This window comes from Mastigoproctus giganteus, chromosome 14, assembly GCF_048544385.1.
Source record: "Mastigoproctus giganteus isolate SK-2022 chromosome 14, ASM4854438v1, whole genome shotgun sequence".
In the NCBI taxonomy this organism is placed as follows: domain Eukaryota; kingdom Metazoa; phylum Arthropoda; class Arachnida; order Uropygi; family Thelyphonidae; genus Mastigoproctus; species Mastigoproctus giganteus.
In genome coordinates this window covers 58,948,461-58,974,144 of record NC_143588.1, presented here as the reverse complement: position 1 = coordinate 58,974,144, position 25,684 = coordinate 58,948,461, and the positions used below count along the sequence as shown (strand labels likewise).

Here is a 25,684-nt window from a genome sequence, read left to right as displayed (position 1 = left end):
GGCGAAGGCAGATTACGAGAAATCCTTGGCAAAAGATGCTAAGAAAAACAGCAAGGATTTCTTTACTTATATAAACTCAAAAAGGAAGGGGATGAATCTGATTGGTCCACTTGACATCAATGGTTCGACTGTTGATGATCCTGCTCAGATAGCAAACAAACTGAATGAGTATTTTGCATCTACATTCACACATAAGGGAGTTATTAAGGTTTGAAAATGGCAGAATGTTATCAAATTGTAGCAGGGTACTTAATAATAACTGAGAGCAAAGTGGAGGAGAAATTGTTGCAGTTAAACATAAGAAAAGCACCTGGGGTGGATGGGATCTATCCAGTTATATTAAAGTAGGTGGCAAAGCAACTAAGCAAACCCTTAGCCATAATTATGAGAGCATCCTTGGACTCGGGGGAGGTTCCCACGGACTGGAGATGTGCAAATGTATCCCCAATTCACAAAGGGGGATCGAAGGGTGACACGAGTAATTACAGACCAGTTAGTTTAACTTCTGTTCCGGGTAAAATAATAATGGAGTCACTGGTTAAAGATGCATTGCAGGATCATCAAGACAAGGCTGCAGCAATAATTCAGACACAGCGTCAGTCTGTTAAGGGAAAGTCTTGTCTGACAAATCTGATTGATTATTATGATGTGGTTACAAAGGAACTGGATGCAAAAAATAATTTTGATATCATATATTTGGATTTCAGGAAAGCTTTTGACACATGGAAGACTATTGTACAAATTGGAGCAGAATGGTATTAAGGGTAAGTTGCTACAATGGATAAAAGGATGGTTAAGTGGGAGAAGACAGAGGGTGGTAATCAATGGGTGCTGCTCTTCGTGGACTAATGTTATTAGTGGAGTCCCACAGGGTTCGGTGTTGGGTCCACTGTTGTTTGGTTTATTTATCAATGATATTGATGAAGGTATATCAGGCTTAGTGTCGAAGTTTGCAGATGATACAACAAAAGTTGGCAGGGTTGTTAATGACAGTAATGGCTGACAGTGTGCTACTGCAACAGGATCTAGATAATTTGGGCAGATGGGCTAAGAAGTGGCAATTGAAGTTTAACCTTGACAAATGCAAAGTACTGCATATGGGTAGAAGTAACTCCAGAGAAACGTAACAACTGTGTGGTACTACACTTAAGGTGGTAGAAAATGAAAAAGACCTGGGAGTAATTGTGCAGTCAGATTATGAAGTTTTCTGAGCAATGCAGACAGGCTGCCAGGGCAGGTCATGAGGTTTTGTCAATGATATACAGGAATTTTGCTAGCAGGAAAAGGAGGTGATTGTCCCTCTGTATAAGGCAATGGTCAGGCCATGCCTTGAGTACTGCGTACAGGTCTGGAGGCCTCATTTTGGCAAGGATGTAGATTTGCTTGAGCATGTACAGAGAAGGGCAACAAGATTGGTGAGGGGAATGAAGGGATCCTCTTACCAAGAGAAGCATAAGTGCTGCAAATTGCAGTAGCTGGAGACTAGGCACCTGCACAGTGATCTGATTGAGGTGTATAAGGCCTTGAATGGGTTGAGCACTCTGAATTCTGATGGGATCCTTCCACTTGTTCAGATTATGAACCTAAGGCGGCATAAATTCAAATTCAGGAAAGATAGATGTAGAATAGATGTGCGGAAATTTGCCTTTAGCCAGCAGGTGGTTAATTGCTGGAACAAACTTCCATCTGTCGTTGTGGAAATTGATAGGTTAAATAAATTTAAGGTGGAACTGGACAGGCATTTGGAGGGAATGGCGTGTTTTTTTGAAATTTTTTTTTTGTCTGATGCTGCATAAGCTCATACACTTGCTTTCTTGCATCACATGCCACTACTACTACTACCGCCACCTAAAGCTGCATAGAACCACCATCAACAAGTCCATACTTATCCAGGAACTCAGAGGTTTGGTTTCTCCGTTAACCTTTTCAAACTTGATTCACTCTTTGTTCCCAGGCTAACCACTAATCTGATATTTACCGCTTGTGCCAGCAGCATAAATTTGTTGGCCTACTCAGAGAGGTTCGCTGTTCCAACACCCAGAAAGATCCCTCAGTGGACAATTCTCAGTTTTTCTGAAACCTCAGCAGCAAGCAATTATCTGACAACCAGACGAACTCCTCACCTTCAGTATGAAGTTTGCTATTCTACTGCATAGAACTCCAATCACCCAACTTGCTATGGGGATGAGGCATCTTTGATCCACCTCCCTGAAGATACTGCAAATGAAATTTGCTTCAAGACAGCGTCAATTCTTCAGTGTGTCCGCCCCGCTGCCTCTAATCTCATCTGTTGTCATCATGCTGCCCTTAATTCGATCAGGAATGACAATTCCATCGTCATTCTACCCGTCGACAAAGGATGCCACGTGGCTGTGATGGATTGTCCTGAATATCTAAGCTCTATCCCTTCTACTTGTTCCCAACATCTATGAACCAGTGCAGGACCCTCCCATCAAAGTCTTGGAGCAATTGGAATCCAAGGTAAATAAATCAGTTAATGATTGGTTCAAGTCTGGGAAGATTTCCAAATCCACACGTTGGCAATTGCATGCCACGGGCTGCCAGCTCTCCCACTTCTGTGGCCTATTGAAAGTTCACAAGACAAGCATTCCTTTAAGACCAATTGTCTCTTGCTGCAATTCTCCAACATACGAGCCATTGAAGTATGTCACCCATCTACTAACATCCCTAGTAGGATATACTAGTCACACTGTTTCGAACAGTGAGGAATTCCTATGCCTCATCAAATACCTCACCGTTCCTGAAGACAAGATCATGGCATCATTTGATGTTGTCTCTTTATTTATTTCCATTCCTGTGCAGCAAGCCATCATAATATACAAAACACTCTTTGAATAGAGACACCAGCTTACCAGACAGAACATCTCTATCCAAGGAGGATATCTGTACTGCTCTCAGTTTGTGCTTGTCCAGTAGCATGGTCACATTTGGTGATTCTCTCTTCGGACAAATACATGGCTTGGCTATGGATGCCCCTGTCAGTTCCATTGTTGCTAACATTGCGATGGAGGAATTGGAGGTACTCATCACCCTCTGGTGTAATTGTGTTGATGACATCTTAACTATTATCCCCTGAGGTTCAGAGGCACAACTACTACATCCCAACTCCCTATCTTCCTTCATCCAGTTCACAATAGAATTAGTTGAGCAACACCCTTTTCTTCCAGGATGTCCTGGTGAATGCATAGGCTTGCATCTGGAAACTTTGGTATACTCGAAAGCCCATGTGCTCTGGCCTATTTACCAACTACAGGTCAGCGCATGCCCCTGCTACCTGTCCAGTACTGCATGTGCACTACTTTCTCGAGCCTGGAGTCATTCCAGCTCCATGGACGCCAGGCTCAATGAAGTTTCTAAGATAAGAGCTGACCTTACCAACTGTGGCTATCCCACCTATGTCTTGAACAAGGGTGACTTACAAGCCTGTGAGCTTACCGCACATCCAACGTGCCCCCCATAGCGATGAGACAGTTTCTTCTGCTTATATCTCATATTATCCATCATTTCAGATTGCATTTTTAAGATCTTATGTGGATACCGGATAAAGTGCCTGCAACTTTTTGGGAGAGGATCACGATCTCTTGTCTCGAGGGTCAAGACACTCGGCCCACCTCTTTTACTGCATCACATGTCACGATTGTAGCAGCTGCTATGTGGAGGGAACTGCCAGAAGACTCTAGGACCGCCTCTTTGAACATGAAAGGGCCATTCGATTAGCTGACTCTGCAGTTGCAGAGCATTATTGGTCGATGTAACATGACCTCAATCCAGACGTGATACTGAGGTGGTTGACCAATCCCATCACTACCATCAACAACTGTGGCTTGAGTCACTGCACATATCTAGTTGTCATAGTGTTTTTAACCGCAGTAGAGGCGTGCATCTACACCAAATCATGGGGTCTGTAGTGTTATAGCATGACAAATGTTGGCAATCAGCCCATGTACGCAGCCAGCATCTACAATCACCCAGTTCTACACTGTGGTGCTTTAGCATTCGCATATCCTCTTGAATTCTCTCTCTTTTTACTCAACATGCCCACACTCTGCACATTCCATTTTTAACGTTTCATATTTTATGTTTATGTATGTAAATATAAAAACTCAGCTGATGAAGAGATACTTAAATCTCAAAAGCTCCTGTTAATTAATTACTTATTAAACCCAGTTACTTGTTCATACTGGTTGCACTGCATTTCTTTACTCATCTATGGAAGCTGGTATCCCAGGCCTCTTTAATTTCAGGTCTGTAATTACTCGTGTCACCCTTGATTCCCCCTTGTGAATTGCTGATATACATCTCCAGTCTGTGGGTGACTTCTCCTGAGTCCAAGGATGCTCTCATAATTATGGTTAAGGGTTTACATATTTTCTTTAATATAACTGGTTAGATCCCATTCACCCCAGGTGCCTTTCTTATGTTTAACTTCAACTTCCTATTAGAGTTTAATGAGCTTCTGTCCTCCACTTCCCCACAGAATTCCTCGTGTGACTGTAGATGCAAAATACTCATTCAGTTTGACAGCTATCTGAGCAAGATCATCAACAGTCGAACCATTGATATCAAGTGGACCAATCTGAGAGTTTATATAAGTAAAGAAGTCTTGCTGTTTTTCTTTAGTAACCCTAATGTAGCCTATGCGTTTGCTTGTTCCATGAGTAACCTCAGCGGTATTAAAATCTTGACACCTTGCTTTCTGTACTGTTGAATGTTCTGATAGAAGTAGTGCAAGAATCACTTTCAACTCTGCCTGTGGCTACTGTTAATCTAGTCTGTCTAGCCCCCACCCAGGTTGGCAGTTTTCCGACCCATCTAACACTGCATCAATATCATCAGCATATGTTCTTGTACCCCCTTCTGTTTAAGTGTATCTCATCTCTGAAGAAACACTCTCTCCTGTTAAGCTTGGACCACCCTGAGAAAATTTCTACCCTATGAGCCTTACACAGGACCAAATTGATTGACAAGGCTCATGTGCTCGCTCCTATCATGTTTAGGTAAGATTGTGGACACTTTCAATTTTGATCCTATCCTGCAACTTTTTCTCAAAATTGCTCTGTATTTGTTAATTAAATCCTCAAATTTCCTATTCTTAATATCTGTAGTGCCAATGTGTACAACAATATCACATAATATCACATTTTGTACCCTTGGAAGATGTTAGCTGCTCTATAACGTCATCTACTTTAGCTACTGGCAGACATACCCTAGTTCTATTCCAACTGCCTTTTTTGCACAATATGTTTGACATTTGCATTACCAACTATAGCTATTTCCTGTGGGACCAAAGATCTCTACTGTAGCAGATGTTTTGTATAATTTGATGCTGGAGTATGGCCTCAAGTGTTGGGCTGAGTATATGTGTGCATTCTGTAACATATATTGTTCATAAACATTGAAAGAAATGTTTTATTCTTGTTTATTTTACTTATAAAATGTAACATCTTATGAAGTTGAGCTAAAGTTTGTAAGATATGGTGTCAAAAATTCTCATTCCTAAATTAGATGTTTGAAAATCAGATTACTATATACTATCTTTGGTATCTAAAATAATCATTTTAGTAATGATGATATTAAAAAGAATGTAATCAATGCAGCTCATAGCATTTCTGGGTCCTTTTGAAAATCAAAGGAGGTTAATTCTGAAAATCAAAGGAGGTTAATCTTGCTCTGACTGCTGTTTGTGCTTCTTTTCTCAGCCTTTTATGTTACACCAGACCAACTCAATATAGTTACAACACAGCCAGTAGCTCTCTAGTTTATGATAGAATTTGTAGTTTTAGTATTAAAAAAAAAAAAAAATAGTAAAATTACAATTATAAAGCGGCATTATTTTGAAAACTAATAAAATTTCTCTTATTTTTGTTAACAAATATAGGCTACTAATTGTATGAGTTTCAAAATATGAATACAGAACAATAACACTGCTCTTTGTAATGAAGAACTGCTTGTAATTTACAGTGTCTTTAAGTAAGATGCGAAAGAAACAAGATATAAGATTTCAGAAGATATATGCAAGATTTTTCATATTGTGAAATCTGAAAAGAAGACAAACCTTATGTACTGAATGTAGATGTGATTTTCAATTTCAAGAGGTGGGAAATGGAATATAATAAGCAAACAAATAAGCATAAGAAAAACACGCAATACATAGAAAGAGCTGCAAAAAAAAAAAAAAAAAAGACGGAAACATTGTTTATCATAGAACATAAGCTTCTTAGTTTTGCAGACAATTTATTCAGAAATATGTTTGCTGATACTGAAATAGCAAAAAAGTACAGTAGTAAAAGAACAAAAACAACAGTCATCCTTTAGCAAGATTGCACAGATAGGAAAAAAAGGATGTAGGATTGACTCTGGAAAATTTGCTGTTTTTGCCACTAGTTGCTATAAGTGGACGTAATAAAGTGATTCTAGGCTGTGAACTCAACCTATGGGGAATTCACTTGACTTAATGGTTAGTGCAATAGCATAATTGTTATATGTAAGTGAATCACCGAAATGGTGAAAATGTTATTGTTTTTATCATATCTCATATTGTGAATACCCTCACAAGGAGTTTCCTAATGTCACTACCTCAAATAAGCAACAGTTTACCAATGAAATAAGTGACAACCCAGTTATGAAGTATAACTTCACAATATGAGAGATGCCAGATGGTATACAACAGTATAGACTGAAAGAATTTGGAAGAGCTATGGCCTCAACCTATGAGGAATTCACTTGACATAATGGTTAGTGCAATAGCCCTAACTTATTGCAACACCAGAGTACCTACCCACCCACCAATGAGAGGCCCAACAGCCTTGAAATGGCCATCTGGGTGGTACTATCCACTGAGAATAAACAAGTCTTCTCCACTGGTGAAGCATTGGTTATTCGAGGTAGTGCAATATCAAGCAACTCGTTGTGAAGGTATTCACAATATGAGATATGATAAAAATTATACTATTTTCACCATTTTGGTGATTCCCTTATGTATAATAGTGATGCTATTGTAATAACAAAAATAAATTGTCAAATTGAGAGCATCTTGCTCTCAGTGCCAGTATTTAAAAAATACAACATTGACAATCTTCTGCTGAATCACTTAAAAAGCTTGTAGGATTCCTTTAAAAAAACTGTCTTGCACTTAGTGTTGATAATGGCCCTGTTGTGGTAGTCCTTAAAACTGAAGTATCAGGGGTTTTAAGAGAGACTGGTGATAATAATCTGTTCTTATTTCATTGTTCTGTGTTGAAAATGGGACTATCCACTTTCCTGCCTTCCTGTGAAAGTAAATGAATATTTTGTGGACACATACTACTATCTAGAAAATTACCGACCGGGCTAGCCAGGTAGGTGAAGTGCCTGCCTGGCAACCCAAAGGTCATGGGTTCGATTCCCGCATCGGGCTTGGATCACAGTAAAATGCAAAAACTTTGGGAGGTGCAATATGGCCATAGAAGCTGATGCGCCAAAAACTAACAAAAAAAACAAAAAAAAAAACTAACTAACTATCTATCTATCTAGAAAGAAATGCTAAAAGCTAAAATAAATTTAAACACATTCAATTAATACATGCCACTGAAGTTTAAAAAAAAAAAAAAAAAAGGGTAAAGCACTTTTCAGAGTTATCAAATTGAAAAGTACACTAGTGTACAAGTTAGTGCAATAGCATCATTTCTGTATGTAGCCTACTACTTAAGTAGTTATAAATTGACATCATTAAGTATATCTCATATTGTGAATACTTTCACGACGTTGCTACCATGATATTGCACTACCTCGAATGCGTAACGTTTCACCCTAGGAGAAGACTATTGTTACTTATTCTCGGCAGATACCATCACCCATAGGCACCATTTTGGACCTTATTGGCTCGTCAGTGGGTGGGCAGGTACCCTGCTGTTGCAATGATAACCCAGTTGCGAAGTATAACTCCACAATGTGAGAGATGCCTGATGGTGTGGGGTAATTTAGATTACAGCATAATTTATGGCTAAAGCCTCAGGTTATGAAAGAAGTTAAATAGCGTATGTCATGCTATTGCACTAACTTGTACACTAGTTAACTTCTTTCAAGAGGAGAAGATTTTGTTCACTGAGAAAGTACTTTATTGCTGCATGTGACTACATAATGCACAAGTTCCCATTAAAAAATGATGTTCTTGTAAATGCTGAGATCCACAAATTTTATCACTTGATAGTGCATGATTTTTAAACTTAAATTTTTTGTGGATAAGTTTCCAATACTTCTTAATGTCACTTAAAAAAAAAAAAATAGATGAAGCAGTAGATGCTTTGCAGCATCAATTCTGTAAGTTTCACTGTGAGAACCTACCACTTGCTGTGTTATGAAACTAAAAAGAATTTATGTACAGTTGTCCTTGGTTGGGGAACTGACAAGCATGCATGTAAACTTTAAATATAACAAATTTTAACAATTCCTCACAGCAGTACCTAGTGAGAGTGGATATTCATCCAGGTGAGAATAATAGGAACCACATTCAAATTTTCTTGTGAGAGCTTTAGAAATACTTTTGACAGCCAAGTCTAGACAGCCATGCCGTTGTTTTAAATTAAATTTTGACTCAGTTCTGAAGAAGGCAAAGTCAACAATAGTATTTTTCTTGAAGCGTTTATCAGTTGATAACTAACAGACAATCCAAACAGAAGTCCACAGACAGAGGCCAGGTGGGCAGGAGCAGCAGTGTATAGCACATATTTCTTGATTAGACTGGGGTTCGAGCCCGTGACCACTAAATACAGAGGATGCAGAAAGGTCAGGGAATGACCACCGCATATCCTGGAGCAATATGGCCTTAGTTGCTAATGCTCCTAAAAAAAAAACCCAAAATAACAAAACCACAGACAGAGAAATCCTAGGCAAGCTAATATTTGAAAGCATACTACTGGTAACACAATCGTATGACTGTATTTTAATATAAAATGTATACATTGTCAGGAAAATTTAATTTCTAGTATAGTGTGGGTTTTAAAAGCTTCCTTCATTTTGCAAAAAAATGAAGATTTTTAGCTTTTGATAGTCAAAAGTTGGCAGCTGTGTAATTATCTATTACAGCGTTTTCCAAACTGTCTTCCATGGAACGCTAGTGTTCTGTGAACAAGTATTCCGTGAAAAATCATAATTAAATAAAATAAAATAAATTTTGCATGTTTGTAGCATTACACCACTTTTGTATCATTATAATTTTGAACATTATTTTTTTTTTTTTTTCAGTTATTAATATACTAGCATAGACTAATAATCAAATAGACCACGGAACACTTTATTTTGATGCGCTTTTGCATAGAGGCAATGACATTGACAAAAAAGTATCGATGTTGTAATCCAATATGCCATTCTTATGTGATTTAGCCTGGAGTATACGGGTTGAAGGAGAGGGGAAACGAACTAATATCATAACTAAACTCATTTCCTTGTATAAATTTTTTTTTATTAAAATAAATGAAAAAATTTGTGGTTGAAAAATGAACTTTAAAAAATGAGAAGCAAGTATTTCTAGTATTGTAACTGTGGTCAATGAAAACAAACACAATATTGTCACACTTCAAAGTGAGGAATGAACAATCACAGCTTTTTTCCCCCCAAAAATCCGAAGTGAAAAACAAAGATAAAAAGGTAAACTGCAACCATTTTCAACCCACTGCAGGATGGAAGCCTCCTCAACAATTCACGTTGAGGGAAATGGACCATAATCTGCCACACTGGTCCAGTGTGGGTTGGCAAATCGACTGTATTTACCAGTCAGGGGCTTGAATCCTGGTCTACCCAAAGAGCGTGTGCTACTGCACTCCTGCTCCTGACCACTTAGCTATGGAGGCTGTTCTGAAGTGAAAAAACAGGAACCAACTAATAAAAGACCAAAATGAAAGTATGATGATCGTTATTTAAATTTCAGCTTTACATGTGTTGGAAATAAAGATGCTCCTGATGCACAGCAAGTCTTATGTAATAAAATATTAGCAAACAGTTCTTTGGCTCCCACTAAACTTGTGTTCCATAAATACATTGTGAGATGAAAAGTGTTGCATAATTAAAATAATTTGGGAAACGCTGATCTACTGGATATGCTCATCTTGGATCTATACATTTGTCACAATGTATAACTCCTCCTTCCATTATGTTATGTCTCCTTGTATACAGTATTTACCATTAATTAATCATTTTGACTTTTTTTTACATACTATATATTTGTAAAGTTTTTGACATTACTGTAAAAATGATGAAGCAATCTGGAAATGGATTAACTTTTAATTAACTTCATCATTCCTAACACTATCAACTTTCCTGGGAAAAAGTGAAAGCTAGCTCTACTTTAAAATACTCCATAATGTGGGAATAGGGGAAGAAACACATCTTATTTTGCATATGTTTGAGTGGATATATTGAGTGTTTGATTTCTTTTTAATAAAAATTTACTCCTTTAATATCTTTACATTTCAATATTTGCTTTTGTAAGTAGCATCAATTAATTATTTTGCTTTTTTTTTTTACATGCTATGTATTATGGGAAGTATATATAAAGTTTTGTTTTTGGCATTACTATAAATTAAAAATAATGAAGCAATTTGGAAATGGATTAACTTTTATTCAACATTGTCACCCCTGAGACTATGCACTTGAATCAATGTTCCCCCATGTTTTCTAGACCCACTTACTTAGACCTGTTGTCTTGGTCCTCTAACCACTCCTCAAAAGTTAATTTCATCATCTATCTTTAGGTTCCCCATTTATTTCCCTCCGCTTTTTTTTTTCTTAATTTTTTATTTTTTTGAGTGATAGTAACCTGAAGGAGTCACATCTGACAAACAGGGTGAATGTTAAAGCAATTAATATCCTAAAACATTTCAGTTATGAATCCTTTGTTACCCATTACCTTGAATTTCTATTTATTATTTAATTCCCAGGTTGTGGATTGTATATTGGACTTGTTCACAGTATATTTCTAGTTTCTTTGCTATATGTTTAACCAAATCCTACAACCTTTAGAACTTGTCACAAACAGCAGTGTTTTCTGTGATTGACACACTTGTAGGTCATGCAGGCCTCTGTTGATCTTTGGTGATTCTATGGATTAATTTGGCATCCCAGTTCTTGATCATACCATATAATGGTCAGTCAAGATGTAACGTCTTCATATCTTTGTGGATTTGCTACCCAGATAGCCCATTCAAAAAAAAAAAGATTATTCTTATTAGGTTTTGTGAACATGACTTTTTTAAACTTAAAAAGAATGATAATATTTAAGATATGTTCCAAAAAATTGTTAGATCACTTAAATATTTGTAATTTAATATTATGTTTATATTTTCAGATAATGAATCATGGTTAGCCAGAAACTTTTCAAAAGTAATAGTAATGGTATTTGCCATATAATGCAAGGAAGCCACTGGCTTTTGCTGCACTGGTAAAAAAAAAAAAAAAAAAAAAAAAAGATAAGAAAACATGTTTCCCTCCTCTTGCAGGTAACTGTCCTTTGAATTTATTCACTGTCAGCTTCAACTAACTCCAAGGGCAACTTCTTTCAGCTATCAATGACTCACTGGCTTAAAGAAAACTTCCTACAATCTAATCTAAACCTCAAGCCCTGCAATTTAAATTTATGACCCCTAGTTCTGGAATTCTTTATAACAGTGAGAATCCACCTTCCCTTTCAAAGCCTTATAAACCTCAATCAGGTCACTTCTAAGGTACCTGGTTGTCAAGTTCTGTAGCCCGCATAATCGGAGTCTTTCCTTATACGGTCGTCCTTCTGTTAATCTCACCATCTGAATTGCCCATTTTTGGACCCTTTCATGAAGCTGTTCTTTTTTTTTTCAGGATGTGAACATCATTCTGGGACATTCTATATAAATAGCTGTAATTAAAAATGCTTTACTGATAATGCTGGGGCACTTTGGAAACATGGAAGAACTTGATAAGCAAGAGGAACTTCAGAATAATTTAGGCATTCAGACAGTGCTTAAGGAAACTTATGTGCAATTTACCTCCAAAATAGTAAAGGCTGGAGTGAGTAAAGTGTCTCTTTAATAGGTGAACTGAAGTATAATTCTTCATATTTAGCAAGGATGGATAATGGTATAGCAAAGGTGTTTGTTTAAGACTTGCTTTTTGTTTAGTATGCGTTCACATTGATTTCATGAATTTTCTTTAAAATTTACTTTTTTCTTCACCTTTTCCTGTTCTTTTATCAATGTCTTTAATGGATGAGTATTGTTAAAAAAATAATAATAATAAATAAAAAATTTAAGGTTATTTTGTTTTTCATTAGTTCTCTTAAACCTGCTCATTAGCAGTTAATTACACATAACAGTGCCTATTACATAAGGCTTCTTTTTTTTTTTTTGCTGAAATATGGCATTACATATCGGTGTTTCAAATTTTCCATTTCTCGGTAAGTCTTTGTTGTAGGTTGCAACACTGAAATATATTTTGAAGTCAGATTTCATTCCATTAACTAATATATTAATCTTTCAATATCATGGCAAAATCACCAGTTCTATTTGCTTCTTCCTTTTAATTTAAAGGATGATAGATGCTACTACTTAATTTTCATGGTAGCCTAAATGAATTCAATGGTAAATAAAATTTTTTGCCAGCTTACTGTAAAATGAAAAGAATTTGTTATATATTTTAACATCTATAATGGTTAATTTTTTTACTTATTTTTTCATAACTTTTTTTTTTTTTTTATAGGAATAATAAGGAATCACAAGCAAAGAAATTCTATTAATGAGAATATATGACTAGAGAGACTGTTAATATCTCAGCTCGATCACTTCAAAAATTCATAAAAGGCACTGAAGTCTTCCAGACTTAGTGATGTAATATATAGGACTCTGGGTGAAAATATCAGTTGGTGTAAAAATAGTTTTTATTGCATTTTCATCATAAAAACATTTCCATTATCTAGGAGCTTATGGAGTTTATGTACAAAATGCAGATTGTACAGAGTAAAAAAAAAAAAAAATTAAGATGTTAACGATTGCATTTTGTTTTTTAGTACATTCATGGCTATATATATACATTCAACCGATCATTTCCTCTTCCAGAAGGAAGGAAGGAAGTTGTGATTACAGTAAAAAAAAAAGGGAAATTTTTCTTATTTAAAACTTGGGACCATTATTAAATATATATGTCCTATATCTGTTAATACTCTTTACACCTTAAGTGTAAATTTGTTAATATAAATACATTGACTGATTATTCTTATGGTGCAAAAATATTAAAAGCATAAAAGACTGCACATTTGAAAATTGTTATAGCATTAAACAATGCATTTGAAACAAAAATAAATAAATAAATAATAAATAAATAAAAAAAATTAACAAACAGTTGCATAGTAAAATAATATCTGAATCCAGGTTTAGTAGTCCATCCACTTTTGAAATACTATAATGCCTTATGGAAAAATTTAAATTGGGGAATATTTTCAGGTATTGAAAGTTGAACATGCATACAAAATCTAACAAGAGGAACAGAACTGTCACAATCAAAATTCTTTAACATCACAAAATGTTAGAATGTTTTGGGAACATTTTGTAGGATGAAATGTTATATTAATTTTACCGTGAGAGATGTTGTTTTTCATTTTATTTAATTGTATGGTGTTTCTTTCCATTTAAGGGGGGAAAAATGTTAATTACTGATATGTAATCAGGATATTTATTTGTGGAGCTATTCTTGCTGGGACCAGAAACCAGATTTTCATATTTTGAGATTAGAATTAAAAATTATAGATAATGGTTTTTAGTTGACCCTTAAGCAATAGATTATGTGTTAAGGACTGTTGTGTATTAAATTATAAATAATTAAAAGAATAGTATTTTTGTATTTTTTAAAAAATCAACTTTTCTTTATAGGAAAGTTTTATTGTGTGACTTATTTCTAAAGAAAGTTACTCCAAAGTTTAACAGATATCATAAAAACATTTTCATATCAGAATTAGATCCAGTAAAATACTAGAATATATTGTTTCTTATAGCTTGTTAGTCGGTATCATTGTGCTGTTGATCATTTTCATGTATATTGTACCATTTTCATTTCAAAATAACGTGAAGAATATAAAACAGCTTAATTTCTATCAGTTCATTTCTAAGTGTTGATAAATGTGTATTGTCAACTGTGGTGATAGGATTTTTTTTTTGCCACTTGGGACACTGAATTTTTAAAATAAATGCTGCTTTAATAAACAGTTACAATCTTTTTTATTTTATTTTTTTCATGAAAGAAATTTTTTTTCAAAAGTTTGTAGCTTTTTTATATTTTCAAAATTAGAATATGGCACATTTGAGCAAACAAGCTTAGTTATATTTTTAATATACTATGGTATTAGAGTTGGGAAAGATGAAATTAGACTTTTTTAATGTGTGAAATGCCTAAGATTTGTTTAATTGTTTAAATCCAGTTTGCACAGCACTGTGTTTAATGACCACTGAAATTCTACTGGGAGTTAAAAATGTGACAGAATAAAATGTTGAATTATCAAGTATTATTAATCATTAATCGTGCACTGATTGATTAAATAGAATTTTATATGTTATACATTTGGATCCAAAATTCAAAAACAATAGTTTGCTTTGATATAGATAATTTCTTGTGGCTTTTTATTGACATCTGTACAAATATTTCATTTTGATTTATGTTTTTGAAAATTCTTTGAAAAACTCAAGATGCTGATGATAAGATGTTTTCATAGATTACTTTATTGGTTGAGAAATGTAAAGGTTTAACTATTTATTTATAATTTTAAACAAATTATTAACTGATCTGGCTTAAAAATTCCAAAATTAACAATGTAGTTCCTTGTGATTTTTCAGATTGTATTGGCATAAAAAAATTACTTATGTAACTAGTAACTTTATAACATAAGTACAGAACCATGCAGTAAACTGAAAGAAAATTTTTCTTATTGCACTAAGACAAATTTATATATAAATGGATTTTGTGTATTAACATTGCCAAGCTCATCTACCTAGACAATTGTTCTGATGATCTGTAATGACCGTTGCAGTTTTAACATTGTATAATGGGAAAAGGATGAAAAACTTGATTTCACATGATTGACATAAGCTGCAATATATTATAATAACATAATCAGCATTATTAATAAATAAACTTTGTTTAATAAAGAAAACAATCAGGAGCATGTGAGATTTTGTACTTGCTAATGGAATGAAATGGTTATAGTAACTTTTAAATAGTTACAGTAAAAAAGTTTAAAAATTCTTAACTTTTCTGTAAAATTTTATTTTACCAGTTTATTCTGATTAGGACAGAAATCTGTTTTCTTTCTTCATTTCCAAATTTTACCCAGGTATTGTGCATAAAACTTTAGGTGCATTTCAAATATTCTGTTTATAAATTGAATTAAATCTGTTAATATCACACGTATTGTGTTTGAAGTACAAAAGCAATAAAAATAAACATCACTTGAGTTCTTTGAACTTCAATAATTCTTCAGTTTTGATATGTTACATTGTAAAATCTTATCTCCTGCATTTCATATTTCTACAATTGGTAACATAACTTTACTGAAGTATTAATTTACTAATTTTGCTTCTCTCCTCCCACTCTAATTAGATTTTGACTTTAATGGGTAGCATTATGAACCAGTAGATAATTGTAACAGTTGTATTTATTATTAGCATTAGTAGAGACATATGAATCAAGAAAGCAAGCTTATGCAGCATCAGCCAAAAAAAAAAAAAAAAAAATCCGCTCCCATTTCACCCATCCATTCATTCTAAATGTCCAGCTCAGCCTTAAATTTATTTAGGCTATCAACTTCCCCAACAAAGGATGGAAGTCTGTTCCACCAACTAACTACCCCCTGGCTAAAGGCAAACTTCCGCACATCTATCCTACATCTGTCTTTCCTCAATTTGAATTTATGCCCTCTCGGGTGATTATTCTGAGCAAGAGGAAGAAGCCGACCGGACTAGCCAGGTGGGTAAAGTGCCTGCCTGGCAACCCAAAGGTCGCGGGTTCGAATCCTGCCTTGGGCTTGGATCGAAGTACTGCAAAAACCTTGGGAGGTGCATTATGGCCACAGAAGCTGATGCGCCAACAACTATCAAAAAAAAAAGAAGAATCCCATCAGCATTGAGCATGCCCAAACCATTCAAAGCTTTATACACCTCAATCAGATCACCTCACAGGTGGGCACCTCCATAGCCAGGTGGGAAGGAGCAGCAGTGCGTAGCACATGCTTCTTGATTAGACCGGGGTTCGAGCCCGTCACCACCAAATACGGAGGATGTGGAAAGGTCAGAGAATGACCATCGCATATCCCAGAGCAATATGGCCTTAGTTGCTAATGCTCCTAAAAACCAAATAACAAACAAACAAACCTCGCAGGTGCCTGGTCTCCAGACACTGTAATTTGCAAAACTTAAGCCTTTCTTCATAAGAGCAACCCTTTGATCCATTCACTAATCTTGTTGCCCTTCTCTATACTCATTCCAACAGCTTTACATCCTTCTTAAAATGAGGCCACCAGACCTGTATACAGTACTCAAGGTGTGGCCTGACCACTGCCTTATACAAGGGGATAATCACCTCCTTATTACTGCTAGAAACATTCCTGTATATCATTGACAAGACTCCATGAGCTACTCTTGCAGACTGTCTGCACTGCTCAGAAAACTTCATATCTGCCTGCACAATTACCTCCAGGTCCTTTTCGTTCCCTGTCAGTGTAGTATCATAGAGTTGATACGTCACTCTCGGATTACTACTTCCCATATGTAGTATTTTACATTTGTCAATGTTAAACTTCATTTGCCACCTCTCAGCCTATCTGTTCAACTTTTCTAGATCCTGTAGCAGCAGAGTGCTGTCATTAGTGTCATTAACAACCCTGCCAACCTTTGTATCATCTGCAAACTTGGACATTAAGCTTAATATACCATCATCAATATCATTTATAAATACAGAAAATAACAATGGACCCAATACTGAACACTGAGGGACTCCACTAATAACATTTCCACGATGAGCAGTGTCCATTGATTACCTCTGTCTTCTCCCACTCAACCATCCCTTTATCCATAGCAGCAATTTGCCTCCAGTGCCACACTGTTCCAATCTTTTTCAGTAGTCTTCCATGTGCAACAGTATCAAAAGCCTTTCTAAGATCCAAATATATAATATCCAAGTTATTCCCTGCATCCAGTTCCTTTGGGACCACATCATAGTATCCAATCAAATTGGTCAGGCAAGACTTTCCCTTAACAAAACCATGCTGTGTCTGAGCTATAACTGAAGTCTTGTCTGTATGATCCTGCAGTGCTTCTTTAACCAGTTCCTCCATTAATTTTCCTGGAACAGAAGTTAAAATAACAGGTCTATAATTACTTATCCTTTGATCCTCCTTTGTGAATTGGGGTCACATTTGCACATCTCCAGTCCCTGGGTACCTCCCCTGAGTCCAAAGCTCTCATAATTATAGCTAAGGGTTTGCTTACTTCCTTTGTTACCTCCTTTAATATAATTGGATAGATCCCATCCACCCCAGGTGCCTTTCTTGTGTTTATCTTCAACAATTTCTCCTCCACTTTACTCTCAGTTATTACAAAATCATCTAGCTCATTGCCAGAGTTTAACTCACCTCTGGCATTCCCCTCCCTGAATAACTGCTCATGAGTGAATGTAGAATCAAAATACTCATTTAGTTTGTTAGCAGGATCTGAGCAGGATCATCAACAGTTGAACCATCAGTATCCAGTGGACCCCATCTGATTCATCCCTTATCTTCTAGTGTTTACATAGGTAAAGAACTCTTTGTTGTTTTTCTTTGCATCTTTTGCCAAGGATTTCTCATAATCTGCCTTTGCCTGCCTAATCTCCTTTGACTTGCATACAGACCAGCTTATATCTATCATAAGCTTCCATGTCACCCATTAATTTATATGTATCCCATGCATTTTTATTCTCTGCAATATGTCTCATTAGTTCATCTGACATCATTTAGGCCTAAACCTTGAACAGTATTTCTTAGTTGGTATTATAAGCCTAGTAGCTTCCAAGATTAATTCTTTGAATGCTTCCCATTTTGAATTTTCTGCTGGTAACATCAGTTGGTCCCACCATATAGAATTTAAATACTGTTTCAGACCACTGTAGTTGCCTTTACGAAAGCTTGATTTTGATTTTATTGGCGCAAAAACGACTACAGTTATACTGCGCCAACCTTTACGAAAGCAAAAACCCTTCCCTTTACTCCTGATGGTAGTTACTGCTTTAATTAAATTATGCAATTTAATTAGTTTTAAAAACCCAGAAAAAATGTACAGTAAGGAATTAAATAATTGATGGTGTTTGAAATAGGTTGTGGATGACTGTTGGCAGTGCAGTTTTTTATATTTACACAGATTATTTTGAAACACTGGCTAAAATTGCTTAAAATATTAATAATATGGTAAACAATTTAAACCAGGTAAAGATGGTTACCAATTGTAGTACAGTTCTGTTCTAAAAATATAGAGACAGGTGAACCATAGGTATTGGGTAGCTTTTTAATGCAGTTTCCATTCTTCTTCAATATATAACACTGTTATGAGTGCAACAGTTTCTGCCTACTGACAGCCAAGATTGTAGATGGAAATTTTTCCTGACATTTACTCTTCTGTCTCTGATTATTTTGTGTTAGGTATTAGATGAAGAACTCCCTACCCAATGTCTTCAAACAACCATTTGTATATTGTATTTTCATAATGTATACACACAATGTGGATCAAGTTATTTCGACAGTTTATTTCAAGAGACAAAACTTCCCATTCAGGATAAAAGGAAGGTTTAATTTTCCTAACAGACTGGACTGGCAATTTTGTATTTTCAAAATTATAATGTACAAGGATGGTGACACCTACTTTCACGCACCAAAACATTTAATAAACATTTTACTATAATGATGTCTAAATGGTAATGTTTATCTGGTACCTGTGCAAGATACAGGGTTATCTAATTAAAGTGCAACCCACTTTGCAATATAATAAAAATATTAAAAACAAATATAGAATTAAACTGTTGCATATTGTGCTGAAAGTATTCACCATGCACCTTTTATGCACCTTTTTGAAGAATATTACAACAGCACAGTTTTCATTGTTTTGCTTTAGTCTTATTTGATACAGGTCTGTTTGTATTAGACCTGTATCAGTCTGAATTACTGAATGTCCTGGCTTGGCAGAAATGATTTGGATACAGGGTAGTAAAGTTCTGAATGTGCATTTTTCTTAGGAAAAAATCTGTATTATGCACTTGCACTAATAAATTTTGTACTCAAATACTACAGGTGGCAGAAGGCAGTTTTCATTATAAAACTGCCTTCTGTCACCTGTAGAAATATCTCACGCCCTATCCAATGGCATTATGTATGCAGTTGTCACATTTATCCCTGTAAATACCAGTGACCAGTGGGTTGCATAATGAATGGATAATCCTGTATAATAAACATTGTATTTTCAAGTGATACGTCATATGTGTTATATTCTAAATATTACAAGTATGATTTGTTAATCTTATTTTTGAACCTTGAGGAGAAAATTCATTTATCACCTTATTTTAATCCATTGGCTTGTTTCACAGGACTTTAATTTGTATTAGAGAATTTTTCTTTCACACATTTAATAGTCATTTGCTCCTGTGATATTGTGAAATCTCTAGATTGATTTTATAGTTATTTACACATCCAAAGTGAAACTGTTAACTTCTTTGGCAATATTTTCTTCTATTTTCCATTTTTCAGTATGTGTAATCTAATGTGATTTAATTCATTACTGTTATGCATTTTTAGTTTTATATAATCAAATATCTGTCATTTTCTATATCTCCATGTATATTCAAACCACACTTGGCTAAGGTAACATGAGAACATGCCAACATGAGAACCACGGGAAACTTTGTTAAACCTTTAGCGGTCAAAAGTGTTTCCCAGTACCGCAGCTTCTCCCTGAATTCTCGGTAAACAGATTGTGTGTGTGTGTGTGTGTGTGTGTGTGTGTGTGTGTGTGTGTGTGTGTGTGTGTGTGTGTGTGTTATTGGTAGTAGCAGTAGAAGTCTAACTATGTATTGATTAGTTTTTTCTTATTAAAAGCAGATTATCAGAGTTCATGAGTGGGCTGAAATTTACTTACAGGTACACCCTCCAGACTGCCTCAGTCTTAGGGTGTTTATCCCCCATCCCGCTGTCTTAACCCAATATGAAAACAACTTCTACAGATTGTGCATGTTATCGATAGTTGCAGCAGAAGTCTTTTTCGTATCAGGTTAAAACAGCAGGAAGGGGGAATAAACACCCTAAGACTGAGGCAGTCTTGGAGGGTGAGGCAGCTGCAAAGGCAATTACACTCATGAACTCCAATAATCTGCTTTTAATGATGAGAAAAAACTAATCAATACATCGTTATCGGCTTCCTATACTGATAACATGCACCATCTGTTTACTGAGAATGTAGGGAGAAACTGCGGTACTGGGAAACATGTTTGAACACTAAAAGTTTCCTGTGTTCCTCTTGTTGGCTTTCTTTACCTTTGCCCCTCACATTAAATCAAAATGTGACAATGTTTTTTTCTTTTGCATTTTTCCTCAATTTGCTACTATTTCTGTTATTTGATTTAATTATATATTGAGATAATCATTGCAGTTAATTATCCATTTAATCCTGTTTGTCGACATTTGTTTTTTCGTGTGCTGTTATACTTTTTATCATACACTATGATACTATACTGTTCACTAAATAGCTGAAATACAGTTAGAGAAAAATTTATTCCTTTATTCCATCCTCCCATTGTTTAGCTGGAAAGTAAGCTTCTAAATTGATATATATTTTTTTTTAACTACCAAACTCCTAGCAAAAATTAATGTATTAATTATTTTATAAATAAAGGACATCTGTTTTAGAAAATAATAGTAAAATTTCTTGACCAAAAAATCCAAAGACTTTCATTTAATTTTACACTGTAAATGGTATTAAATCTGCCTGTATTCTATTAGTTTTTTTTTTTTTTTTTTGTCTCTTGGGTAATTAAGAATAGTAAGAAAATTTCTTAATATTTTGATAATGAACCAACTAAGAGTAATGAAAAACTGTAAAAAAATTAGGTAAACATTTTTAATTGAATTGGGTTATTTGTTTTATAATTAAAAAAAAATGCAAAGCAATGCAAAGTACATGGTGATCAAGAAGTTTTGCAATAGTTTGTTTAATCATCGTTCATTACATACTGCTACTACTGCCTTCTCTTAGGAAATTGCAACTGACTTTGTGGAAATATAGGAGAATGAGATAAGGACAACTTTGCAGTCAAGAAATATATAGTACAAGCCTGCACAGAGTATGACAGGCAATCTTTCAAGGTAATGCTTACATCATTTCAACAGTTCTCTCTCTCTGCAAATAGTGGAATTAACTACAAAGATAAGTCATAAGGAGAAAAGATCTGTGCTACATTACTTCTGGTTGAAGTGTGTTGCACACTTGTGCTTATAGAAGGGGTAAAAAAACCCACCCACTGGCATACATTGCCCTGATACAAGAGTTTAAAAGGAGAATGTAATTGTAGATTTACTTGTTCAGTATAAAAGTTACTGGTTGTAATGCCAGAACTTGCCAATGCCATGTTCTCCACTGATATATTGGATAGTATTAGTAGTGGAAAATGATGCAAGAAAGCAAGGCATCAATAAAAAAAAAAAAAAAAAAGCCTTTTCACATCACCTGTTCTTCCCTTCCAATAGCTTGTATAGTTCTTCCTTGAATTTATTAAAACTACCTATGTCCACAACAACAGATTTGTTCTGACAATCAACCACCCACTGGCTGAAGAAAAACTTCAGCACATCTCCCCTGCAGCCATCCTTTCCTGATTTAAACTTATTCTCCCCCACCATTGTCTGTAGTCTAAACAAGAGGAAGAATTTATCAGCATTGAATTTGCTCAATTCCTTCAAAGCCTTAAACACCTTATTCAGATCACCTTTCAGGTGCCTAGTTTACAGACACTGAATTTTTCTAAATTGAAGCCTTTCTTGGTAAGACCACCCTTTTGTTTCACTTACCAATCCGGTTTAGTCAAATTTGGGTATCTGTTAGGGAGCTAATACAGCTACCCTGTCAGTTTAAAATGTCGTCATCTGGGCATGGTGAGAGCACGGGCACAAAGGGATATGGATTTTAACTTTTCTGTGGGCTGTAAGGCCGGTTTCTGGATGTTTCTACGCATTTAAAATACTTTTTGTGTGAAGCTTGTGAAAGCTTTATAATTATTTTCTTCTATTGTAAATAAGTATTCTTTAAGTAAGAATAAGTATTCTAAACTTTGAAGTTTAATTAACTAGGCCTCACTGTGCACCAGGCAGTGACACATTTTGCATTCCAGTGAATATCTGGTAGTTGGTTGCCATTGGCAACATACATTTTTTTATAGTTGAAACGAATCAAAGTCACTGTAAAGCATGCAGTGCAGATTTCATTGTTGACCATTATGGATGTGTAGCCACAATGTCAGTGTCTTTTTGTTATTCACCTGAATTCCCATTATGTAACTAAATAATATTAGTGTTAAGTCAATACTCAACAGTGTAATTATGTGATTACAGCTTAATTGCATATTGAGCTTGAACTCGGTAAGTTGAAGTTATATTATGAGGTGATGTGTAAGTAAAACATTATTTCTACAACACAAGGTTTGTGAAATTTGATTCAATCATGGCCTCCATGCTTCCCCATGAAGTAAATTGCATGACAGTGAATAAACTTCAGCAACTTAGTTTTTCACAATTATCTCTCCAAGAAAAAAAATGCGATTAAAAAAGCCACCCCATACCAAAGATTCAAATTTCTCAGTGGGAAATAAGTAATAATAAGAAATATATTTGCAGTTTTAAAACTGAATGATACAAAAGGAAAAGTTGGCTTTGTGGTTGTGAAGTTAAAAATGCATTTTGTTTTCCATGTTTACTGTTCGGAGGTGACTTGACGTGGATAAAAAGTGGCTTTACAAACAAACAGAATGAAAGAAAAAAACTCTAAAACATGAGAGTTCAAAGAAACATTGATAATGTGATTTCACTGTCTCTTTTAGGACGTAAATATTAAAGAACAGCTAAGTGAGGCCTACAGACTTTCGATCTGCAAGCATAACAGAAAAGTTACCAAGAATTGTGAGGTATTATCTAAAATAGACTGCATTAAATTTTGTGGACAGTTTGAAATTCCTTTATTCTAAAAATCCAGGCGTATTCAGAGGATTAATAAATTTTTGCCTGTACATTAGATTCCAATTTAAAGAACCATTTAGAAAGTAATGGAGCATTTAAAGACATTTCAAAAACTATTTGCTACAAATATGCCGGGATGAAATAAAGAGAAATTAAAGAATCTTCATTCATAGCTGTTATCACTAATGACACAACAGATGTTTCAGAACATATACAAATGGTAATTGTTCTGAGATATGAACTGGATGGTTTTTGGGCATTTTTGGAGTTTTTTTCACTCTGGAAAAAACCAAACAGCAGATGGAATATCGAAGTGCATTCTAGATCAGTTAGACATAATCCTTGAAGGAAATACTCAAAAACTGGTTGCTGGGACATTTGACGGCGCAAGTGATGAAAAGCAAGAAGGGGGAAGTTTAGGCTAAAATAAAAGAAGTGTACAAAAATGCACATTTTATTCACTGCTATGCACACCAACTGAATCTGATGATGAGAAATGCAGCAAGTAGTACCTGAGATTCAAGAATATTCTTTTCGATCATGTCAATACCAACATTTTTCTCAAGATCGCCACAGTGTCTCTCTGTTCTCAGAAAGCATATGGACAGCTATGTTGCCTAACCTTCACCTACAAGATGGAACTTCAATATTGTCAGATGGACTAATGAGACATGTGGCAGAAAAGAAAAATGCATGGGATACATACAAATTAATGGGTGACATGGAAGCCTATGATAGATATAAGTTGGTCTGTAACCAAGTCACAAAGGAGATTAGGCAGGCAAAGGCAGACTACGAAAAATCCTTGGCAAAGGATGCAAAGAAAAACAGAAGGGAGTTCTTTACATACTTGAACTCGAGAAGGAAAGGGATGAATCAGATTGGTCCACTGGATATTGATGGTTCAACAGTTGAGGATCCTGCTCAGGTGGCTAACAATCTAAACGAGTATTTTGCATCTACATTCACGCATGAGGAGTTATTCAGGAAGGAGAATGATGTAGGTAAAGTAAACATTGGCAGTGAGCTGGATGATTTTGTAATAACTGAGAGGAAAGTGGAGGAGAGTTTGTTGAGGATAAACATAAAAAAGGCACCTGGGGTGGATGGGATCTATCCAATTATATTAAAGGAGGCAGCAAAGGAAGTATGCAAACCCCTAGCCATAATTATGAGAGCTTCTTTGGACTCAGGGGAGGTACCCATAGACTGGAGATGTGCAAATGTAACCCCAATTCACAAAGGAGGATCAAAGGCTGACACAAGTAATTATAGACCTGTTAGTTTAACTTCTGTTCCAGGTAAATTAATGGAGGCACTGGTTAAAGAAGCACTGCAGGATCATCTAGACAAGAATTCAGTTATAGCTCAGACGCAGCATGGTTTTGTTAAGGGCAGGTCTTGCCTGACCAATTTGATTGGATACTATGATGTAGTCACAAAAGAGCTGGATGCAGGGAATAACTTTGATATTATATATTTGGATCTTAGAAAGGCTTTTGATACTGTTGCACATGGAAGACTGCTGCACAAATTGGAGCAGTGTGGCATTGGAGGCAAATTGCTGCTATGGATAAGGGGATGGTTGAGTGGCAGAAGACAGAGAGTGGTAATCAATGGACACTGCTCAACGTGGACTAATGTTATTAGTGGAGTTCCTCAAGGTTCAGTGTTGGGTCCATTGTTGTTTTCGGTGTTTATGAATGATATTGATGATGGGATATCAAGTTTAATGTCTAATTTTGCAGATGATACAAAGGTTGGCAGGGTCGTTAAGGACACTACTGATGCTATGCTGCTGCAACAGGATCTGGAAAGGTTGAACAGATGGGCTGAGAGGTGGCAAATGAAGTTTAACATTGACAAATGTAAAGTACTACATATGGGTAACAGTAACCCCAGAGCAATGTATCAACTCTGCGGTACTACACTGACAGTGGTGGAGAATGAAAAGGACCTGGGGGTAATTGTGCAGGCAGATATGAAGTTCTCTGAGCAGTGCAGACGAGCTGCAAGAGTAGCTCATGGTGTCTTGTCAATGATATACAGGAATTTTTCTAGTAGGGATAAGGAGGTGATTATTCCCTTGTATAAGGCAATGGTTAGGCCACATCTTGAGTACTGTATACAGGTCTGGAGGCCTCATTTCAAGAAGGATGTAGAGCTGCTGGAACGGGTACAGAGAAGGGCAACAAGATTAGTAAATGGAACAAAGGGTTGCTCTTACGAAGAAAGGCTTAAGTTTTGCAAATTACAGAGTCTGGAGACTAGGCACCGGCGAGGTGATCTGATAGAGGTGTATAAGGCTTTGAATGGTTTGAGCATGCTCAATGCCAATGGGATTCTTCATCTTTCTCAGAATAATCACCTCAGAGGGCATAAATTCAAATTGAGGAAGGACGGATGTCGGATAGATGTGCGGAAATTTGCCTT

General features: G+C 35.6%; 1 protein-coding gene across 1 annotated transcript in view; it reads left to right on the top strand.

Annotated features, from left to right (window-relative positions):
* ergic53 (lectin, mannose binding protein ergic53) overlaps positions 1 to 13,034 on the top strand; it is a 207,475-nt gene extending 194,441 nt beyond the window's left edge. Inside the window, exon 15 of the mRNA XM_090389265.1 lies at positions 12,724 to 13,034. Coding sequence (XP_090245391.1) covers positions 12,724 to 12,760 — 37 coding nt within the window. The 3' untranslated portion in view covers positions 12,761 to 13,034. The remainder of the gene's footprint in view (positions 1 to 12,723) is intronic.
* The last annotated feature ends 12,650 nt before the right edge of the window (positions 13,035 to 25,684 follow it).